This window comes from Herpailurus yagouaroundi, unplaced genomic scaffold (genome assembly GCF_014898765.1).
Source record: "Herpailurus yagouaroundi ecotype Mexico unplaced genomic scaffold, PumYag 199, whole genome shotgun sequence".
Classification (NCBI taxonomy): Eukaryota; Metazoa; Chordata; class Mammalia; order Carnivora; family Felidae; genus Herpailurus; species Herpailurus yagouaroundi.
In genome coordinates, this window is record NW_024412430.1 from 18086066 (window position 1) to 18109159 (window position 23094).

General features: G+C 44.5%; 1 protein-coding gene across 1 annotated transcript in view; it reads right to left on the bottom strand.

Moving 5' to 3' along the window:
- Positions 1 to 23088, bottom strand: part of LOC121013550 (contactin-associated protein-like 3) — a 195015-nt gene extending 171927 nt beyond the window's left edge. Inside the window, exon 1 of the mRNA XM_040449262.1 lies at positions 22964 to 23088. Coding sequence (XP_040305196.1) covers positions 22964 to 23048 — 85 coding nt within the window. The 5' untranslated portion in view covers positions 23049 to 23088. The remainder of the gene's footprint in view (positions 1 to 22963) is intronic.
- Positions 23089 to 23094: the final 6 nt, after the last annotated feature.

The window sequence follows — 23094 nt, forward strand, 5'->3', positions numbered from 1 at the left end:
AAAAACTAGTGTCCATTAGACAACGAAGGCTTTCTTTGTATCAACAGCTGAGAATTCACTTAAGAATCAAGGCTGTGATTCAAAGAAGTTCCCTGAAGAGGGACATAAATGCCTCACCCTTACGCTGATTTTGTTCCAGCTCTCTGTCAAGAAGGCCCTTTGTGAAATTCAGCTCTGGCACTTGGCCCGGCAACCGAAAGGATCAAGTCTATTCCTTCCTGGCTTTAAAAGCACGCACCGCTGCGTGAGTTCCGAACCTCAGAGGAATCACAGCTCTGGAGAGAGAACTTTTCAGTTTCCTCCCAGATTTCTCTGCTTCCGCACCCTAAAGGAGCCGAGAATTTGGACCCGTTTGAAAGGCAAAATTTTGACGGTCCCAATTATTATCCACCAAGGCCCCTGAAAACTGACATTCAGCAAAAGGCACCAATGACAACTGTGGTTCTAAAAATGACACCTGGTGCCATTTTCATGAATCACCCTGTTCTCGTACGGGGTCAGCAGGTTTTGTAGAGAACCGGGATTTGTCTTTATTTCCTCAGCTTCCAGCACCGTGCCTGCCACGTGGTCAATGTGTGCTGAATTAAATCGGCCACGAGTTGGAGAAACACTTTCTTATTTAAAAAAAATTTTTTAATCTTTATTTATTTATTTATTATTTTTTTTAACATTTATTTATTTTTGAGACAGAGAGAGACAGAGCACGAACGGGGGAGGGTCAGAGAGAGAGGGAGACGTAGAATCTCAAACGGGCTCCAGGCTCTGAGCGGTCAGCACAGAGCCCGACGCGGGGCTCGAACCCACGGACCGTGAGATCATGACCTGAGCCGAAGTCGGCCGCTTAACCGACTGAGCCACCCAGGTGCCCCAAATCTTTATTTATTTTTGAGAGAGAGAGAGAGAGAGAGAGAGAGACAAAGCGTAAGCAGGGGAGGGGCAGAGAGAGAGGGAGACACAGAATACAAGGCAGGTTGCAGGCTCCGAGCTGTCAGCACAGAGCCCGACGCGGGGCTCGAGCTCCCGAACCACAAGATCAGGACCTGAACTGAAGCCGGACACTTAACCCACCGAGCCACCCAGGCGTCCCGAGAAAAACTTTCTTGAGTCTCCCTATCTAAGCCCTGGTTCCTCTCCGACGCATACTGAGCTTGCAACACTGAGGCAGCCAAATTCGTCCTGAGAGACAGAGCATGTGTTTCCGCGCGGGGTGTGGGACAGGCGTGTCACAGAGGGACGCAGGCAAACACGAGGAGGGGACAGGGGTCCCCACCAGCCTGTGGAGATAGCGCAGGAAGGATTCGTTGCAGGAGACATTCTAGCTCCTGTTTAGACACGGCGTGTCAGTGCGAGTCAGTAACTCGCCACACCCAGGTATCTTTCAGGAGAAATTCCGGAATGGAAAGAACATCCCTGAATTAGAAGAAAGTGACATCTCTTGATGGGTCAAGATCATATGATTTTGTGCAATACAATTCAGGCGGGGGCGGGGGGACGGGAACGGGCAGAGCAATTAGTCTCTCGTACACTGATGCCCACGAGACCTGTCTTCATATGTGAAATTACATGGCTCCCCAACAGGACCCCCAGAGACACAGAGGTGCTCTGGCTACAAGGTGGCAGGGGTCCCACGCGGTGCTTGCTGGGGCTTCTCCCAGACCCCAGGCAGGACCCACTAATCCCTTACACATCAGTGAGCAAGTCACCAAACTAGAACACCAGTGAAAAGCACCCAGGACATTTTAAAAATTGGCATTCTCAGGGGCACATGCGGGGCTCAACCGGCTGAGCATCCAACTCCTGATGTCATGGTCTCATGGTTCACGAGTTCGAGCTCCACATCGGGCTCTGCACCAACAGCGTGGACCCTGCTTGGAATTCTCTCTCCCTTCTCCCTCTGTCCCACCCTCACCCCTGCTTTCTCTCTCTCCAAAAATAAATAAATAAACTTAAAAAATAAAAATAAAACATTGGGCCACCTGGGTGGCTCAGTCGCTTAAGCGTCCAACTTTGGCTCAGGTCACGATCTCGAGGTTCACGAGTTCGAGCCCCGTGTTGGGCTCCGTGCTGACAGCTCGGAGCCTGGAGCCTGCTCAGGATTCTGTGTCTCCTTCTCTCTCTCTGCCCCTTCCCCGTTCGTGCTTTGCGTGTGTGTGTGTCTCTCTCTCTCAAAAATAAATATTTAAAAATAAGTAAGTAAATAAATAAAATACAATAACAAAAATAAAAAATTAAAAAACCGGGCATTCCCCACAACCCACCCCAGGAAACTCTGATGTAGTGAGTTTTGAGCCCCACCAAAGCAGGGTATTTCAGATACAACCGATGGTATTTGTGTCCTCAAGGCAGACACAAATCCTCCCCTGCTCTTCAGAGGAGGAAACTCATACCATCTCTGCTGTGCAAGAAAGCCTCCCTTGCAGGGACGGCGTCTCCACGTGGCCACCCGTTTGCCCGTGAACGGCCCGGCATCCGTGTCCTGTTCGGCGGGTAGCATCTGAACCAGGATGGGCGAGCGGGCAGCACAGAAGACACCGTCTCAAAAGTCTGAAACCCTATCGAGCTACTGCCCGGAAAGACGCACGTGAGAAACAAAGCTGTAGGCTCGTGTGGGCATTGATTTTGCCCTAAATGTTTAGGTTGAAAAGATTTTAGCTTGCCCACAGCTCATTAGCTAGAGAACCAACTGTTCGCACGTCAATCTGAAACAGCCAGGTCAAGGGGCAGAGTCTGATGGCCCACAAACTATCCTCACCTTGTTAAAATGGTCACAGGGCAATCCGGGGTGCCTTGATTCTCAATATTCTTAATATTTCTGTTTGCGCATTGCTCCCGTGAATTACCAAAGCATTGTAGTTGTCACAAGATCACACAGCTTCATTCTATAAACGCTCCTTCTAGAGGAACTGCTTCCTGGAGCAAATGCCTAATAAACATTTCTTGAGTGAGGAGTGATTTCTTTTGAAACGCTGGGCAAACTTTGTAAAGTTTCTCAATTTTCTCCACTGAACATTGGAAGCACAAGTTTTTTAAATTTTTTAATGTTTATTTTTGAGAGAGAGAGAGAGAGAGAGAGAGAGAGAGCAAGCACAGGCAGGGGACGGGCAGAGAGAGAGAGACACAGAATCCGAAGCAGGCTCCAGGCTCCGAGCTGTCAGCGCAGAGCCCGACGCGGGGCTCGAACTCATAAACCGTGAGATCATGACCTGAGCCGAAGTCAGACACTCAACTGACTGAGCCACCCAGGCGTCCTCAAAATTATTTAATTCCCTGAGACTACATGATTATAAAACAATTGAAAACTTTTGCATGAGTTTTTTAAAAAGTTAACAAAATGTAACCAAAAAATCCTAAAAACGTGCTATCATATTTGATCCATAAATATTGTAACAAATAGTTGGATTTTTAGGACAAGACTTAGGTTACATGAGAACTTTTTATACTATCTTGGAAAGAATATTTGGCGTTTGGGCATTTTCACTGCAAAGGATTTAAAACAATACAAACAAAATAACTAACATATTCCCAAGCTAAAGACTCACTGCTTTATAAGAATGAGAAACAGGATACACGCCATTGTAAAGAAATACGGATTTCCTGGGACGCCCGGGTGGCGACCGACTTCGGCTCAGGTCACGGTGCGTGAGTTCGAGCCCCGCATCAGGCTCTGTGCTGACAGCTCAGAGCCTGGAGCCTGCTTGGGACTCTGCGTCTCCCTCTCTTTCTGCCCCTTCCCTGCTCGTGTTCTGTCTCTCTGTCTCTGAAAAATAAACAAACGTTAAATAAACAAGTAAGTATGTATTTTGTGTTTGAAATAACCAACTGGAAAGTTCAAAACGCTGGTTTGACGTCAGGCAAAAGTCTGGTCACAAGCTTTGTTTTGTAATTTGGATACACTTGCCTTTTCTACCCATCCTCCCTCCCTCCCCTGCTCCTTCCTCGGCTTCCTCCTCCCTTCCTCTTTCCCCTCAGAGACTTAGCAAAGGACAGTTGCTCAAAAGGGGTTTGCAGGTGACACAGGAAGTACAGTCAATGCGTCCCAAGGACGGGTGTTTGTACATCATTCCTCCACAAAATACCGTTTCTCCCATTTTGTTGGGGGGGCGGGGGGCAGGGAGCACAGGACAGTAATTTCTTTGCAGAGTTCCAAGAATGTATACAAAATATATGGGGGGGGGGAGAAAGAAAGGTTTTGATATTATGGAATTAGATGCGGTACGGAATTCAGACGATACTTAAAGTTTTAATACAATTCACTCACTGTTAAATATTTTGTGGCTTAAATCTACCGAGGTTCTAGTATATTACAGCATTGCTGTTTAATGTAATGTTTACCCAGAAATTATTTAAATGTAAATAGTAACGGTTCGCTGGAAACTTGGGTCTCTGCCAAAAAAATTTCCATAAAACAATCATTTGCTTTAATTGTTCATGTTTATTCAAAACTAGAGGCCACTGCTGTTACACGAGTGGAAAATCCAATCATTTTTAGGGAGCACGCATGCGCGGGTGTGTTGAGTGCACGTACATACCCATAAAAACTGAGATTACTACCGAATAAAGCACTACATTCTCAGATATCTCATTAGATACACTTATAAACATAATATATCTACTTGGTGTTATTTTCACAGGGTGCAACTAAACATTTCTTTAAAAAATGTACCCAAAGAGGGTGGGTTTTTCTACTAACCTTCCAGGCTGTGCTGATACACATATAGCACTCGTGTCAAAAAGGAGGGGAAATGTTTTAATTCAGGAGCAAGCAGAAATTTAAAATTCACAGCATGCGCTGAATTATACCATGTATAGACACTGCCTTTTCTTTTATAAACCTGACTCTTCTCTCTGCACCATGTAAAGCATTATATAAAACCACACAACCTAAAATTAGTTTATACAAGACACAAATCTGCTAACCCTCAGGGAACGCCAGATTTTAACAGCAAAATACATGATAAAGTCTAATATTTTGTTCTCTTCTAAAAGATGAGACATAGCTCAAGACTTCAATCACCCACAGAAAAATGTCCCAGTAACCTATCACCAATAATAATTGCTGAAACCAGTATACTGGTAAGGTGTGACGAGCATGAATTAAATTGTGCCACCCAGACCCACCAGTGCTACCAATTGTCATTTTTACAACTGTCACTGAAACTCTGCCAGCAGTGCATAAGGAAAGGAGATTACGGGCGCCTGGGGGGCTCAGCCGGTTAAGCGTCCAACTTCGGCTCAGGTCACGATCTCATGGTTCGTGAGCTCGAGCCCCGCGTCGGGCTCTGTGCTGACAGCTCAGGGCCTGCTTGGGATTCTCTCTTCCTCTCTGCCCCTCCCCCGACTCTCTCTGTCTCTCTCTCTCTCTCTCTCTGTCTCTCTCTCTCTCAAATTAAATAACTAAACTTTGAAAAGAAAAGGAAAAGAGATTAGATGAAACCCTCCACATACTTAAATGACCCCACTCACCCATTCTCAACATAAACACATTTCCTTTGTTTAATGAAGAATACTCTCGATATCAGATAAGAGACAAATGAATGAATAAAAGCATACGATCGTAGCAAAACATGAAGCAGAAAACACGACTTTTTCCTAAAGAGGCACGTCGGCTTCGTGACGTTGAACAGCATGCGCAATATCACAACTGATTATCCTTTATTTTAACACAATACTTACTTTTTGAACAACATCCAGGGCTAAATTTTACTTATTTCCCAAAGAAGATTAGTAACAGTTTACTCTCCCTTGTCATGCTCCCCACTCACGTCTTACGGCGTTTTACGTAACAGTTCGACCGCAAATTTCTAGCATAAAAGTTATTTTCCCTCCTAGCTTATATTTCTCTCTGCCCTTCCTTTCATTCCTGATTCCTGCTCCACAGCAAGCAAACTGTCATTCCCTTATAGCAAATCAGTTCACGTCATTCTCTTCGGTGGCCAAACCTGGGACCGTGTTTCCCCGTTTTTCCACTTCCCCTATTTTCATTTGACAATTTCCACTGTTGTCCTCCATTTATCTAACTCAGCACCACATGGGCTTCTGTAATCGAGATGCATTATTTCTTTTCCATTTTAGGAAATTTTCGTTTACTTTTATGTTAACACCTTGAAATTGGTTAAAATTGGCTTTTTGGTCAAATAAAAAAGTAAATATTTTATGTGTAGTTGAAACTGTGAATAATACTGGCCGATGTAATATAAGCCCAGAAAAATAAAAACTGGAATTACTTTATTCAAATCTCTAATTTTTTTTTAACGTTTATTTATTTTTGAGAGACAGAGAGAGAGACAGAGAGTGTGTGCACGCATGCACATGAGCAGGGGAGGGGCAGAGAGGGAGGGAGACACAGAATCCGAAGCAGGCTCCAGGCTCCGAGCCGTCAGCCCAGAGCCCGACGCGGGGCTCGAACTCACGGACCGCGAGATCGTGACCTGGCTGAAGTCGGACGCTCAACCGACTGCGCCACCCAGGCGCCCCATTTAATGTTTATTTTTGAGAGAGAGAGAGAGACAGAGCGTGAGCGGGGGAGGGGCAGGGAGAGAGGGAGACACAGAATCCGAAGCGGGCTCCAGGCTCCGAGCCGTCAGCCCAGAGCCCCCACATGGGGCTCAAACTCAAAAACCACAAGATCATGAGCTGAGCTGAAGTCAGATGCTTAACTGACCGAGCCACCCAGGCGTCCCTCAAATCTCTATGTCCTTATCACTTTGGTATATCTTACTTTATGCACTTAATTTGTCTATTGTATCCAAAGCTTTTCTTTCTTCCCCTCCCTTCTTGCTTTCTCGTGAACAGATTGAAATTTCCCCCTGGACTTATTCTATTTTTTTTTTATTACATTGGTTTGGAATGTATACTCCCCATTACTATTCTTCTCATGGGCCTCCTTAAAATTTTACACTGCATTCTGGTTAACAATTTAACCAAGTCTACAATTAAACAGATTTTAATTCCTCCCACAAAACAATGCAAGGAGCACAGCACGCTCTGTCTGATCACCCCTTTCCAGGTTTCTTTTCAGTTCCTCACATCAATCTACCTTGTCTTCTCTCTTTGCATTCCACCAACTTTCATTCCACACCAATGCCATACATACAGCTTTATTACCGCTCAAATGTGTGATCAGATTTGCACACCAACTACTAGATTCTCACCTCTCCTAACTGCCCTCTGTAATCATTTCCTGTCTTGCTAAACTTATCCATCAACATCTCTTTTTTTAAGTTTTATTCATTTATTTTGAGACAGAGAGAGGGCGAGGGAGGGAGAGCACAAGCAGGGGAGAAGTGAAAAGAGAAGGGGAGAGAGAATCCCAAGCGGGCTCGGTGCTGTGAGCAACGAGCACAGAGCCCAACACGGGGGCTGAACCCACGAACCGTGAGATCATGACCCGAGCCAAAACCAAGAGTAGGATGCTCAACTGACTGACCACCCAGGGATTTTGAGCGACTACCTGAATCTAAAAGATTGGTGACTTTGCAATTCTGGACAATTTCTTTTCTTTTTTTTTTTTTTTTAATGTTTACTTATTTTTGAGAGACAGAGAGAGAGAGAGAGAGAGAGAGAGGCAGTGCACAAGCAGGAAAGGGACAGAGCGAGAGGGAGACAGAGAATCCAAAGCAGGCTCCGTGTTATCAGTGCAAACTCCAACATGGTGCTTGAACTCACAAACCGTGAGATCATGACCTGAGCCAAAGTCAGATGCTCAACCAACTGAGCCACCCGGGCATCCCTATTCTGGGAAATTTCTATATATTACCTCTTCAGTGTTTCTTCTTCCCACATTTCCTCCTTCTAGAACTTCTATCAGACACAGAGATCTTGTCACGCTCTTCACCCTGCCCCTTGGTCTGGCTTTCGTACTTCCTGCCTCCCAGTCTCCCTGTGGCGCATTCTCGTTATTTATTCCACATCTGTCTTCTAATTTGCTGAGTCTCTCTCCACCTGTGTCTAATCTGCCATGTCAACAGTCACTGAATTCTTTATCCCAGGGTATCCATTTTTAACTTCTCGACACTGTTCTTTTACACTTCTGCTATTCATCTTATTCTTTCCATTCTTCCCGTCTTTTATTTCTTTACACATACACAACAGTCGTTCTAAATTGACTTCCATATCTACATTTATTTTTATCTGATTGGGCAGTTTCTTATTTCTTCTGATTCTCCCTCATGGTTGTTTGTTTCTTTTATGTGTTTTATGTTTCTGTTTTTACTGCAAGCGTGTGTTTCCTGGAAATGGATCCACGAGCCTAGATGACTGCAGAAGTAAAACACATTCAACAGGAAGACAAGACATGAGGAGACAGAGCTAGAAGCAGAGGGAGAGGGCGTGAAAGCCGTGGTGAAAGAAAACCAGTGCCATGAGGTGGCTGTAGTTCAGGGTCAGCTAAAGGAGCGGATGAAAGCAGTGAGTAAAGAGAAGGGACCTTTCGAGGACTATGGGTGCGTGTGTGTGTGTGTGTGTGTGTGTGTGTGTGTGTGTGATGTGAGAACACATAGGAAGGTTTTACTGAGGAGAGTAAGATCATCAGGTAAGCAATCTTTAGAAAGATTACTCTGGCGATAGGATGCAATGGACTAGAAGGAGGTAAGTTGGTGACAGGGGAACCGTGGAGACAATTATAGTATACAAATTCCGGAGAAATGGAGGGTTTGAACAAGTCTGGGCTGGGATAACTGAAGAAAAGGGAACAGGAACAAATTGGAGAGACAGAGCTAAACCTAAGCTTTCAGAATCAAGCAGTAACGCTCCCTTCTCCAGGGATCCACACCAGCGTCTTCATATCCGTTTTAACTGAGACTGCATCTCAAAGCATAGGCAAATATGTGGCGTGAGACTCACACTCATCTAACAATCATAAAGGCTGAACAATCCACATTGATGCCAGATACTATCAATCCTCAAAGACTTCAGCAAAAATAGCCAGACAACAGGCAGTACGAGTTTCAGGGACATGTTATCTTGATCTGGGGAATCCTTCCCGGCTAAGGGAAAAATATATACGAATGAAAGAAGTTAAAGATTAAAATTGTTAATGACAAGTTAACACAGAGAGCTAAATCTAAAGAACTTCATTATTTACAGTGATATATTACAGAAAGCCGAAATATATCAGTGTTCTGTAGGAGGTTCTGATACTGTACCGTGGCCTTTTTTTTAACATTCTTAGGAGGTAATATTATCTTAATCTTGATGATAATGATATGTTGGACAATGGAAATACCCATTACAAATGTTTTTCTTAAAATATTGCTTATCTCATTATTCCACCCAGGATCATGGAATAGAGTCACATTTCAGCAAGAACAATAATAATGGCCAAAATTTCCTCAGGATTTGCTATGTTCCAGACATTATTTACAGACAGTAATTGATGTAATCTTCCTAGCAACTCTATGAGGCAGGTCACTATCATTAATTATATTTTTTAGAGATGAATAAACTGAGACACACAGAGGGTAAGGAAATTACCCAAGACCACACAAAGGACGTTAACTTACCGAAGCAGAATTCCCATCCAGGCATCCCGATCAAAACGACCCCACCCCTCATTACAGCACCATCTCAACAGATGCGGAAAAAGCATTTGACAACATTCAACATCTGTTCGTGATAAAAACTCTCAACAAAGTGGGTTTAGAGAGAACACACCTCAACATAAGAAGGCCATACATGAAAAACCCACAGCGAACACCATGCTCAATCGTGAAAAACTGAGTGTTTCCACTAAGATCAGAAACAAAGCAAGGATGCCCGCGATCATCACTTTTATTCGACATGGTACCAGAAGTGCTAGCCATAGCAATCAAAGGAAAAAAAGGCATCCAAATTGGGGTGGAAAAAGTAAAACTGGCACTATTTGCAGACGGCATGATACTACAGATGGAAAACCCTAAAGACTGCATTAAAAAAAAACCATTAGAACTAATACATTAACTCAATAAAGTCGCAGGATACAAAATCCAAATCCAAAAATCTGTTGCATTTTTTATACGCAAATAACAAAGCAGCAGATAGAAAAATTAAGAAAATGATTCCATTTACAAGTGTACCAAAAGGAATAAAATACCTACAAATAAACTTAACAAAGGAGGTGAAAGTCCTGTGCTCTGAAAACTATGAACACTGATGAATGAAACTGAAGATGACACACACAAAAAATAGAAAGGTATCCCATGTTCATGGACGGGAAGAATTCATATTGTTAAAACGTCATACATCCAAAACAATCTACCAAATCAGTGAAATCCCAGTCAAAAGGCCGAGAGTATTTTTCACAGAGCTAGAATAATTCTAGAGTTTATACAGAACCACAAGAGACCCTGAATAGCCAAAGAAATCTTGAAAAAGAAGAAAAAGCCAGAAGCATCGTAATCCATTTCAAGATATAGTACAAAGCTATAACAACCAAAACAGTATGGTACTGGCACAAAAACAGACACATAGGTCAATACACTACAGAGCCAGAAATAAACCCATGATTATGATCAATTCATCTACCACAAAGGAGGCAAGAGTATACAGCGGGGAAGAGAGTCTCCTCAACAAATGGTACCAGGAAAACTGGACGGCTACGTGCAAAAGAATGAACCTGGACCACTTTCTTACACTATATACAAAAATAAACTCAAAATGAATCAAAGACCTAAATGTGAGGCCTGAAACCATAAAACTCCAAGAAGAAAACATAAGCAGTAATCTCTTGGACATCAACCTGAGAAACATTTTTCTATAATTTTTTATGTTTATCTTATTTTTTTTGAGAGAGAGAGAAAGAGCGAACACAGGAGGGGCAGAGAGCGAGTGAGAGAGAATCCCAAGCAGGCTGTACACTGTCACCACGGAGCCTGATGCGGGGCTCAAACCCACAAACTGTGAAATCACGCCCCAAGCTGAAATCACAAGCCAGATGCTTAACCGACTGAGCCACCCAGGCACCACAGAAATATTTTTCTAGATATGTCTTCTGAGTCAAGGGAAAAAAAGGCAAAAAATTTGTTACCCTAAAACAAAAAGGCTTTGCACGACAAAGGAAACCATCAACAAAATGAAAAGGCAACGTTCTGAATGAAAGAGAATATTTGCAAATATCTGATAAGGGCTCAATATCCAAAACACATAAAGAATTTATGCAACTCAACACCAAATAAATAAATAAGTAATCTGATGCAAAATGGGCACAGGACCTGAACTGACATTTCTCCAAAGAAGACATCCAGATGGCCACGGACCCACGAAATGAGATGCTCAACATCACTCATATTTGGAAGAGTGCACACCAAAACCTTACACCTGTCGGAATGGCCAAACCCAAAAAGACAAGAAATAAACAAGCATTGGTGAGGCTATGGAGAAGGAGGAACCCTCATATACTGCTGGTGGGAACGTAAATTGGTGCATCCAGTGCGGAAGCAGTATGGAGGTTCCTCAAAGAAAAATTAAAAACAGAAATACCAGACAATCCAGTAATTCCATCACTGGGTATTTACTCGAAGAAAAATAAAATACTAACTCAAAACAATATATGTACCCCCCCCCATGTATATAGCAGCATTATTTACAATAGCCAAGATATGGAAGCAACCCTAGTGTCCATCAATAGATAAATAAATGTATAAAGGAGATGTGGTATGTGTGCATAATGTACATATACAAAGGAATATTACTCAACCATAAAAAAGAATGAGATCTTGGGGCGCCTGGGTGGCTCAGTCAGCCAAGCGTCCGACTTCAGCTCAGGTCACAATCTCGCAGTTCGTGGGTTTGAGCCCCGCGTCGGGCTCTGTGCTGACCGCTCAGAGACTGGAGCCTGCTTCAGATTCTGTGTCTTCCTCTCTCTCTGGCCCTTCCTCTCTCTCTCTCTCCAAAATAAATAAACATTAAAAAAATTTTTTTAAAAGAAGGAGATCTTGCCATTTGTGACAACGCGGACGCACCTAGGAGGCACAAAAAAAGACAAATGCCATATGATTTCGTTTATACGTGGAGTATAAAAAAAAAAAAGAACAACAAAAAAAGTAGAAAGAGACCCATAAATGCAAAGAACAAATCGGTGGTTGCCAGAGAGGGAGGACAAAATGAATGAAGGGAAGTGGACGGTGTAGGCTTCCAGGGATGGAATGAATTAGTCATGAGCTGAAAGGTACAGCCTGGGGGGTGGTCAGTGGTCTTGTGACAGTGTTGTACAGTGACAGACAGGCGCCCCGCTTCGAGTGAGCCTAGCGCAAAGTACGGAGTTATCCAATGACCACGCCGTGTGCCCGAAACTACTGTTAACGCCGTGTGTTAGCTATACTTCAAATGACCTCTCCCTCTCACCTGTCTGAAAGTGTGGCCCATGACTTTAAAGCATTTGTTGAATTTTATCGTTTTATGCTACTTGGAAGAAGCCTGCTGGAATCATCTTTGTTTATACACCTCCACGATGCCCCGCTCCGTAATTCTGAAGATGAAATTAGAAACGATGTTTGTTTGAAAGTAGAGATGATAATTACATGTCGTCATGCCCTTGAGCTAGCCAGTCATAAAAATGGCCGATAATAGCAGGTTTTGTTGGCAGTAAGGACCGTCCAAGAATAGACTCAGAAATCCCCCCAGCCCAGACGAGGAAGGGGTCTGTCAAGTCTGAAGGCACACCGGGAGCTTCCTCTCGGTGCGACAGGTTACTGGACACAGAGTCCGCGGCCACCACGCCAGAGACAGCTGTGACTCAAATGAATTCAGCCTCCCGGCTGCCAAGGAGAGAACTGGACACCCACACTGAGGTGCAACGGCCATCTGTCTGCCCCGATGCACCACCAGCCTTTCCCACCGGGATTAAATGCCGCTTCGCTTATCTAGTTGATAAACCAGGCTTCTGGAGAGCTCCAGGTACACGCTGCTTCCCGGCACCTGTTTCAGACCCCGACTACGGAGCCCGGCTCAGACTTGATCTAGGATCTCCCTAGAAACAGACATCTTGTCTAACGGCCCCTGCCCAGAGGCCTCCTCTTTCCTGCTCACCGGTCCTGGGTAGCGCCCCTGTCACCTGGCCTGTTCAGTGCTCCCTCGGGGGCTCCCAGCAGTTTTTTTGTTTTTTTTTAATATGAAATGTATTGTCCGATTGGTTTCCATACAACACCCAGTGCTCATCCCAACAGGTGCCCTCCTCAATCCCGGCGGTTTTTATAACACGCACCATGCCTCTCATCAAAGCCTCGGGGCAGAAATTATGTCATGCGTTTTGCTACCGAAAGAAAATGAAACATTCAAAATCAGCCAGTGGATCTTTCCACGGACAAATGGTGAGCTTGGGGATACTCACGTGAAAATTAATTTTTTATTAGGCTACCTGCAAAATGATTATCAAATACACAGGAGGATTCTCCAGGATTTCACCATATACTTTCAAACTAGCGTATTTTCAATATATTAATTTCTTCTCTCTTTTTTTGGTAAATACTTACGGAGCACCATCAGCAGAACTGTAGGGACAAAGAAATGTGATTCTGTTCTCAGGAAGTTTAAAATCTAATGAAGGAGGCATACACGTAACCAGCCATCTGTTGTATGAAGCAGATAAGAGCCCCAAAGCCAATGCTTTCATAATAGATGTTAAACTAATTACCTAAATGGATGGTGCATTTCACTTTCTCATCAAGAGATGCAGGCAGAGCACCCGGTCAAGGACCAAGTCCTGGTCACTTCTTGGCCACACCCCTGGTCAGTCCGAAGGCCACGCCCTCCTGTCACAGTCCCCGGGGAAGAACGGTTACCCAACCCGGAAGAGACAATGCAAGTCAGGTCTGGGGATTTTGCTGGCATTTGGGGAAAGAGAATCATTCACCTTTTTACTTACCCTGCAGCCCCCTGTCTCCGAACTACCCCTGTTCCCTCAAGCAGTCCCTGCTTGCTTGGAGTTTGGAACAAGGGAACGAACAAATAAATAAGTGCTCACTGCCTCAGAGCGATAAGGGCCACAGTCCAAATAGGGGAAGGCATTCCCTCTAACAGCGCTGCCCAGACAGCTCGACCTTGGCCATGGAGCTGCCAAACAGAATGCTGCCTGAGCCTCCGGCCAACATGGGAAGCCGGAGCCGAAAGAGGAAGAGAGGCCAGCCCTCGTGGCACAGTGTCACCAAGTGTCTCCAACTTGCCTGAAATGAAATGATGTGCACCGACTATTCCCGTTCTGGTTTAAGTCCATTGGATTGGGTCTTCTGTTCACTTGTAACTGAAAGATGCTTGCCAATACCTAATCCTGACACCCCCCGCCCCGTTTCTTACTAGTCGACGTACAAAATCCAACAACCACTGAGTCCCAAAAAGTGTTCCTGGGCACACGCAACCTTCTCCTCCTCACTGCCACCCTCCCACTCAGTGCTGATCCCATGGGCAGCAGCGAAGGCAGAGGGACACCTCTTGGGACAGCCCAGTCCACCCAAGTCAACCCACGGAGACATTTGGCCTCACAGCCCAGTCTTCCTCTGTCCAAGACAATGGAGGAGGAAGGTGCTGCTGGAGGCTCCCAGAGTGGAGGTGTGGGGGACCCGGGGGGGCTGCCCAGCCTCATCCTGGAGAACAGGGCCACGATTAATGACATCGGTGTCTTTTTCATGTTAAAGCAAACACTAGCCCTCCACTCCCTCCTGCCTCACTTTGCAACAATATTCACGAGGGAAAGGATCTTTTTTCCAGGCAAACGTGCAACCTGTCCTCCAACAAATGAGTCTCATCGCTTACAAGGAGAACGAGTAAAATCGATCATCAGCAGTGATGTAAATTTGTCAAAGACCAGGTTTTCGGGTTTACTAAAGCAGATCAGTAGCTCATCATGACAAAAAATAATAATAAACTCTTACGATCAAAATTTTATTCTTATGATCCAGAAAACCAACATCGTGCTTTCTTAGCCTTGCACTGTAATTCAGAAGGGATCATCTGCCTTTCCCTAACAGGGAACAGACTTTGGTATCTGTCGACTCTCCTGGGTTCTATGTCTGCAAAATTTATTTTCAGAAATGTTCGTGATTCTTTAAGAAAGCCTAATTTTGGTGTTTGCTCCCTTAAACTCCCTGAAATACACCTTAAACTCTATCAACCTACCCTCCTTGAGCCCTCCAATTTTTTTTTTAACTCTTAGCACTGCCTACACATTCCACATCATAGAAAAGGATGTGCTTGAGAATGTCAAGGCTCACGGGGAATCAACTCAACAAGAAGTCTAAGAATCACATCACAGACTGGCTAGCTTGCCTGATGACAGTACACAGCTATTTATTTTTTCTCTTCATGTTGTAATACCATTAATGTCGCAATGCTCTTATTCTCAAGTTTTATTTTTTTATCTTTTTAATGTTTATTTATTTTTGAGAGAGAGAGACAGGAAGAGCATGAGCAGGGGAGGGGCAGAGAGAGAGGGAGATACAGAATCCAAAGCAGGCTCCAGGCTCTGAGCCATCAGCAGAGTCCCACATGGGGCTCGAACTCACAAACCGTGAGATCACGACCTAAGCCAAAGTCGGAGGCTTAAACGACTGAGCCACCCAGGTGCCTCCATCATTCTCAAGTTTTAGACGTCAAAAACATGGCAAATGTAAAGCTACACAATAAATCCTTAATCTTGATAATCTCAAAACATTTGAACAGATGTCTACAGACATGTATTATTTTTCTTAAATCTGCCAAATCTGAGACATTAAAATCGATCACAGTTCTTTAAATATTTTCTTCCAGGGGCGCCTGGGTGGTGCAGTCAGTTGAGCATCCGACTCCAGCTCAGGTCATGATCTCACGGTTCGTGGGTTCGAGCCCCACGTTGGGCTCTGTGCTGACAGCTCAGAGCCTGGAGCCTGTTTCAGATTCTGTGTCTCCCTCTCTCTCTACCCCTCCCCCACTTGTGCTGTCTCTCTCTCTCTCAAAAATAAATATTTAGAAAAAATATATATTTTCTTCCATAATAGTGGTTTTGATTAAAATGACTTTCTTTGATCTGAATCAAATTACTGCATTATTTTCTAATGCTAAAATGCTAGAAATTCGTGTGTCTACTGGCCTTTAAATCCAAACCCTACCAGCGTTTCCTTGGTAAGCTCTTCCCAGGGACCAGGACAGGGTAGGGGCTGCGAGATGGGGACGGCTGCGTACCAGCTCCAGGGGACCCAGCACCCGTGAGATCAACGGGGACAGGGCGGATGTCGTATTTCTTAATTGCTCACACGCTCAGAAATCCAAACTGGAGAATATCCATTTTACACAATAGCTGGTAAGAAATGACTCCATCCTGCATACCTGGATTGCCAACTAATCCACCACGTGCCTCGCTTACAACGATTGACAGGGGTTCCTAATCCCTCCAGCAGCTCTCTGCCCGTCCACATCCTCGGGACACACACACACACACACACACACACACACACACACACAGCGGTCACTCTACCACCCCTGCCATCGGTTCCCCACTCCCAGAAACAGTGTGCTTAGCTTAACTTTATCAAGCTCTCTGGTTACCTGGGGATTTATAGATGTTAAAATTAAAACACACACACACACACACACACACACACACACACACACACACACTAATTAGAACCATGAGTCCTGAAGGCAGTGCCTCAGTTAATGTCGCAAGGCAACCGGTCACTCCTGCTGTCATGCAAGCTTGTAATTTCCCTGCTTGCTCGCAAGCTCCGGAGAAATCTTCGGCTGGGTCCTGAACACCCCGAGCAATGGATGGGAATGACGGGGGCATGTGGGACATTAGATCTCAGCCACAGCGCCCGAGGTTACAGGACCACTACAGATTCCAGCAAGGTTGTCCGGCCACATCCCACCCCCCCCAGCCCCCAGGGGTGGCCCCTCGAACACTGGGCATAGGAATCCCTCCTCCGTGGACAACCACCATGCGGATTCGCGGATGGGACCCCCAGTGGGGGAGTATCGGAAAGCCACATCTCAATAAAACTCAGGAAGACATGAATTTGCGTATGTGGCGCACTATTTACCATATCCCCTGAAAGGATGCGTTCAAAAGTATTATATTTGCTGGTTAAAAAAGCAAACTCTTCTCGTGTTTCTCTCTCTGAGTTAGAGGTAACACACCCTCCGCGAGCATCTTATCAGAGTGCCACCGAGTGATAAAAGCCACAACCCACAGAAGATACATTACACCATTTTTTTGTCCTACGACTGCGCTAGCGTGCAATAAAACCTTTGTAGTTACCCTTCGAACCTAAAAAAAAAAAAAAAAAAATCAATTTAACTTGTAACATCTTAGTGTCTAAGCTCTGGTCAAATAGTAAATGACCAAGTCAGGCATGGGTGCGTTCTTCTGAATAATTAAACGATCATGTGGGCATTAAACAATGCTCTGCGTAACAGTAAAAAGGTCATGGTGTCATACTCTTTTCGCAGAATTTACAGGCTGTGTATAATTTTTCTTAACGCATGATAAAAGACTTGTTTTCATTTTTTAAATTTTATAATGCTTATTTATTTTAGAGAGGGGGAGGGAGGGGCAGACAGAGAGGGAGACACAATCTGAAGCAGGCTGCAGGCTCCAGGCTCCGAGCTGTCAGCACAGAGCCCGATGCGGGGCTCGAACCCACAAACCGGGAGATCATGACCGGAGCCGAAGTCGGCCACTTAACCCACGGAGCCACCGAGGCGCCCCAAGACATTTTTAAAGCGTGTAACCCTATGCCATAAAATTCAAACTAGGAATCACAAGGATGTCTACTTTGAAAGAACGTGTTACATCTAGTCTAATGCCTTTCAGAAAAAGGCCGACATTAATAATTTAGTTTTTAAAAGTTATTCAACACAAAGCAAGTGACGCCCAAAGCAATGAGCAGCACAGCAGGTCACAGGTGACAGGTGGGTGCAAAGGGGACCCTGCAGAAGTTACTCTGAAGAATTCTGTATGTGGAAGCCAAGCCTTTTAAAGGCTCTAAAAGTAAGTGGGGGGAAGAACGTTGGGTCTATTACTTCCAAATTGTTGGAGCTATTCTATACTTTTATATTCAAAGTCTAATTTTGACTTAAGGAGAAAATTTCAACTTGAAATCTGTTCAGTTGAGACGTTTTTGTTAATGAATATGTCCCTTATGAAGTAGTTTTGAATGAGCTGGGTTTTTTCCGAAATCAACTCAAAAAAGTGGATTCTCATGACCTCCAGTCCTCTCCCCAAAACACCCTTCCAGGCTTGGGAGGGTCACCGATGATACGTCCTCAGGGTTATTTCGTTTATTTTTGCTTAGAGAATCTTCCAAAATCGTGAAGTGTCAACCCCCAAAAAACCCAGCTCTGTTCTTGCCTGTCACTTTGTGCTGACAGTCACCATGGACTTTGCAAGTTTTCTGGAGAGAAGAGGTTTTTGTTTTCTCTCTGCTTCTGAAAAGCACCTTCACCTTCAGTATTTCTGGGAAGTGTATTCAAATACTATAACTAAGGATCTATTCACTAGTTTGTGGAAGGCTCTTTCCAAAAAAACTCTCAGCTCCAGTTCCTGCTAAAACACACATCCCCATATTCTGAGCTCATTTTCCCCAACACGTTTCATTGTATCGAGAATGGGTTCCCCATTCACCTGCTCCACGGGCACACCCTCTGACACCTTAGGCTGATTAACTTGGAAGACTGGACTCCCTCTAGACAAGCACTAAGCATGCTATTAAGGCAAAGAAAAGCCTGAGCCTATTAAAATACTGGAAGGATTTTAGTCCGTAATAGCCAAGGCGAAATTTCTTTGTCGACTACTTTGAGCCTCTTAGCACTCCTGACATTACTGGAAGATTGAGTAGGCTCAGTTAGCAATAAAGAATTTTGATGACACTTAGCAAATAATTACAAAGAATCTGCGTCCACTATTTCTGAAAAACAAAACCCTCGAGAAGAGATATATGACAAGTACTTTGCTTAAATAAGTTGTCGTGATTTCATACTTCTTAGCAACTGTAGCATTATGTCCAGTCACCCAGTCTGCATGCATATATTTTTATACCAAATTATTAAGGTTAATCATGTCACCAAGTTAGGATAATTCATACACTTCAACTGTCTCACTATTACATCAAGCTATGTATGTTATTCATATTACAAAAGCATACTATTGGATGATAATTTCTACCACGGGATTATATGAATGCACTTTCGTCAAAGAAGATACAGTAATGCTTCTGCACATAAAGCAGCTTAGGCTCGAATGAAGAAAGGGTTCAACTCTGGTACAAATCTTCAAATTGAGGTGTTAACATGTTTATTGCTTAGATCAAACACTAGGTAGTTGTGAAGGTCATGGGTTTGTTTCCCATGCTGGCAAACAAAATGGGCTCGATCCACACCCCCTTTCATGGTCAGAGACCTCTCTGGTCTAGGATTTAATGGGGAAGAGGACAGGTGCCAATATAGAAAAACAAATTTACATGATCACCCCTACAAGGGCAATTCAAAGTGTATACCCCACCTGCAGTGGGCCAGAAATAGATCTTTTTTTTTTTTTTTCCATGAAACGAGAAGGGTGCTTTTGACAGGGGAAGGAATCACAAGGAAGCTTCTAGAGAAAATTACAAGTACTGAGATTTAACGAAGGAAGAACAAGTCAGTCATACTCACTAAATTGAATCCCGCGATCTGTAAAAATGTCATCATTTATATCACAAATAATCACCATCAACGACTGAAGTTTCTAACATATGCGTCTATCCTTATTCAGTGGCGATGGCGGGGGGGGGGGGATCAGCTATCAGCCACAGCTTGTACCTTACTTACATGGGGAAAATAATTCAGCTGTACATTAACTTTCACTTGTGTTGTTCCTAAGTGGGGAGGGGGTGAACGTTACCCCTCGGACTGAGGTGCGATCCAGGACACAGGCTTACAACACTAAATACACAATCGAAATGTTGACATTTTCATATTCAGATCCTATCTCTTCTGCCTCCAGAAAGGTCTTGAAATTCATAAAGGAGTCGTGGATTTACAAGAATAATTCTAAAACAGAGAGCTATTGCCTTCTTCCATTTGTGGCGCTTGGTAAGAATTAAAGGAGGCAACAGCCTACATAAGAACTTCTAGAAAGCAGGGCTCTAACTTGGAAACCTATATTATAACCTCCCTCTTGAGTTATTTCAGAGGACAGATCATATTATAACACTCTCGTCTTGACTTGGGACAGAGGGTTCTAAAAGGCAGACTAGATAGATGTTCACATGTTTTTTCTAAATATCAAGTCCGTGGCCATATTTTGGAGGAGGCAGTTCAGCCCACTTGTTTTATCTTCAAAAAGACGGAGAATACGGAACAACAAAACAAGCCCATGGTCATGGCCATTTAGAAACATTTTCCCTCCAGTGTGTCATTTCCTGATTTAAAATTTCTTAAGCAATGTTGATATTCGTGATTTCTTGTTCGTAGCTTAAATCCCACACTGCTGGCAAACTCCTCTCTAGAATTTCTCAAATGATGAGACAAAACAACAACAACAACAAAAAGACCCCTCTGCCTTGACTTAGTGATAAGAGACTACAAATCCATGTCTGATGTACCGTGCTTGCACACACATCGAACACACACTTCCCAAATATGCTGGAGTTAAAGAAAAACTGAATCCGGCAAATTAGCTAATCCAGGCATGCGATTCATTCACCATTTACGTCTACTGCTACACATGATGCCAAAGGGGATTACTGGGAAATTATCAAACGCCATCTGGGTGGCCCCTGTGAATCTTCGAAGTCATTGAAATGTATACTTGACCCTTGAAGAGGGTCATCTTTGTGGTGATCCCATCAAGGACTTGAACTTTAGTTATCTAAAATGTCCTTAGCACAGAGAAAGACAGATACCATATGTTTTCACTTTTATGTGGGTCCTGAGAAACTTAACAGAAACCCATGGAGGAGGGGAAGGAAAAAAAAAAGAAAAAAAAAAGAGGTTAGAGTGGGAGAGAGCCAAAGCATAAGAGACTCTTAAAAACTGAGAACTGAGGGTTGATGGGGGGTGGGAGGGAGGAGAGGGTGGGTGATAGGTATTGAGGAGGGCACCTTTTGGGATGAGCACTGGGTGTTGTATGGAAACCAATTTGACAATAAATTTCATATACTGAAAAAATAAAAATAAATAAAATAAATAAATAAAATGCCCTTAGCAATGCAAATTTACATAGGTTAATTTATGGAACTTTTGAGAAGAGTCCCAAATACACCTAAGTACACGAGGCTGAGAGGCAAAAAAAACCAGCATCAACATCTGAAGAGTCACCCAGAGACTCAGTCCCAGGGGGACTGAGCTCGGGACACATCCAATTCAGACATGGGAACCTGCATGGATAATCAGTCACAGAGCACCCCAGAGCAGGTGCCTTGTAAGAAGGAGGCTCTGTGTGAAAGAACATGATACCTACGTGGATTTCAGGGAGTAAAATACTAAGTGAAAATAAATACCACTGATCTTGCCCATATGTTGCAATCACCACTAAGAAGCCGGCCCTCTGCTTTCTCTCCTGGGAAGGATTTTCGAACCCACGTTTCCTTGAAGTACGAGTGACCTCCGGTGACTTTTTAATGGCACCTCAGAGTAAGGACGTTGAGTTATTCTCCAATGTACGAATATCAGCAAATCACTTAGTACTAGTCATTTTGAATTTCTTAGCACAATAACAAGTGCTCTGCCGAAGGATTTAAGGATTTGATTGTATGTAAACGCCCCCGTTTTAATTAATTCAGAGCAGTTGTCCCACCAAGCTAAATTAAAATTGTGTCTGAAACGCGGGGCAGTAGCTGCTTCAAGGAGATTAAGGCTCATTTTGAGGAGTGACTCACACACGACATGGCATTAAATAAGCTGATACTAGACCATGACACCGCAAAACCTTCACAGCCCCGCGGCATCCGTGCATGAATGGGCGCGAAGGTAACTCTATGTGCAAGGCTTCCCACTTGAGCCGGCTTCCCAGTGAGGACAGAGGTGGGGCCCCAAGAGCTAAATCCGGGTACCCAGCAGCAAAGTCGGTTTCTGAGCACGCCTGCTAGCACTTTCTTGAAATGTATTACTAGCTTGTCCGAAGCCCTACACCTGATTTGTTTGTTTGTTTTTTAATTTTCTTTAGGCGGATGGGACAGGAAGGGAAGGGGGGATAGGGGGAGGACAGGGAGTTTCTTAAAATCCATCAAGGCAAGAAATGCCCTGGATGGAGGTGTCAATCTGAACAACACTCCTCAAACTTCTCCTGATCTCCAGAGTCAGATACCTCGAGGCGGGCTAGCGAGCATCTTTAGATGGGACTCGGCGGCAGCTAGCCCGGGACCCAGAGGCTACCGTAGCCTCAGGGAACCTACAAAAGCAGAAACACGCACGTCGCCACACACAAGCAGGTGCACGGACTACAGGAGCCTGGAAGGCAGGCTGTCCCTCCCTTTACCTCGTGAGGGGTCCGGCTTCCCGGAATCCCGGGGACCCTCCAAGGCAGGGTGGGCGGCGCCGCGGCGCCCCGAATTCCGCAGAGCGCCCGCTGCAAACGTGTGCGCTAATGCAGGACCCGCCGCTTCGCGCTGACACGCTTCCTCCCGAACGCGTGTACACCGCAAGGAGATAAATGACCACGCCGGCCTGCTGGCCTCCCCTCCTCTGAAGCTATTCTCCCGCCGGACTCTCCGCGCCTCTGTATTCTCATGCCCGCTGCAGGTTTTACTAAAAACTTGAGCTTTCTCAGGGAAGATTCAGCTCGCCGGCAAAAAAAAAAAAAAAAAAAAAAAGTCAAACACAGGCTTTTGCTGGATCTCAGACTTGGCAGGAGGGAAAAAGCAAAGCAAGAGAAACCTTCCTATCTTGGCGCTGGTACTTGGGAGAGATTTTTTTTTTTTTTTTTTTTTTTGGAATGCCTCCTTTTCCCAAACACGCCAGCGCTGCCATCTGCAAACACTCGTTACTAATAAAAACACAAATCCTAAGTTGTCAACGCAAGTTGGAAAAGATGTGCCGTACTCACAAGGGCTCCCTGCCACCGCCGTGCTCCACGGCCGAGCAGACAAAAGAAAGAGCATCCCGAGGACGGCGCCCGCCGCACGATCCATGGTCCGCCCGCCCCGGCACCCGAGGCGTCCGGCAGCCGCTCCGCGC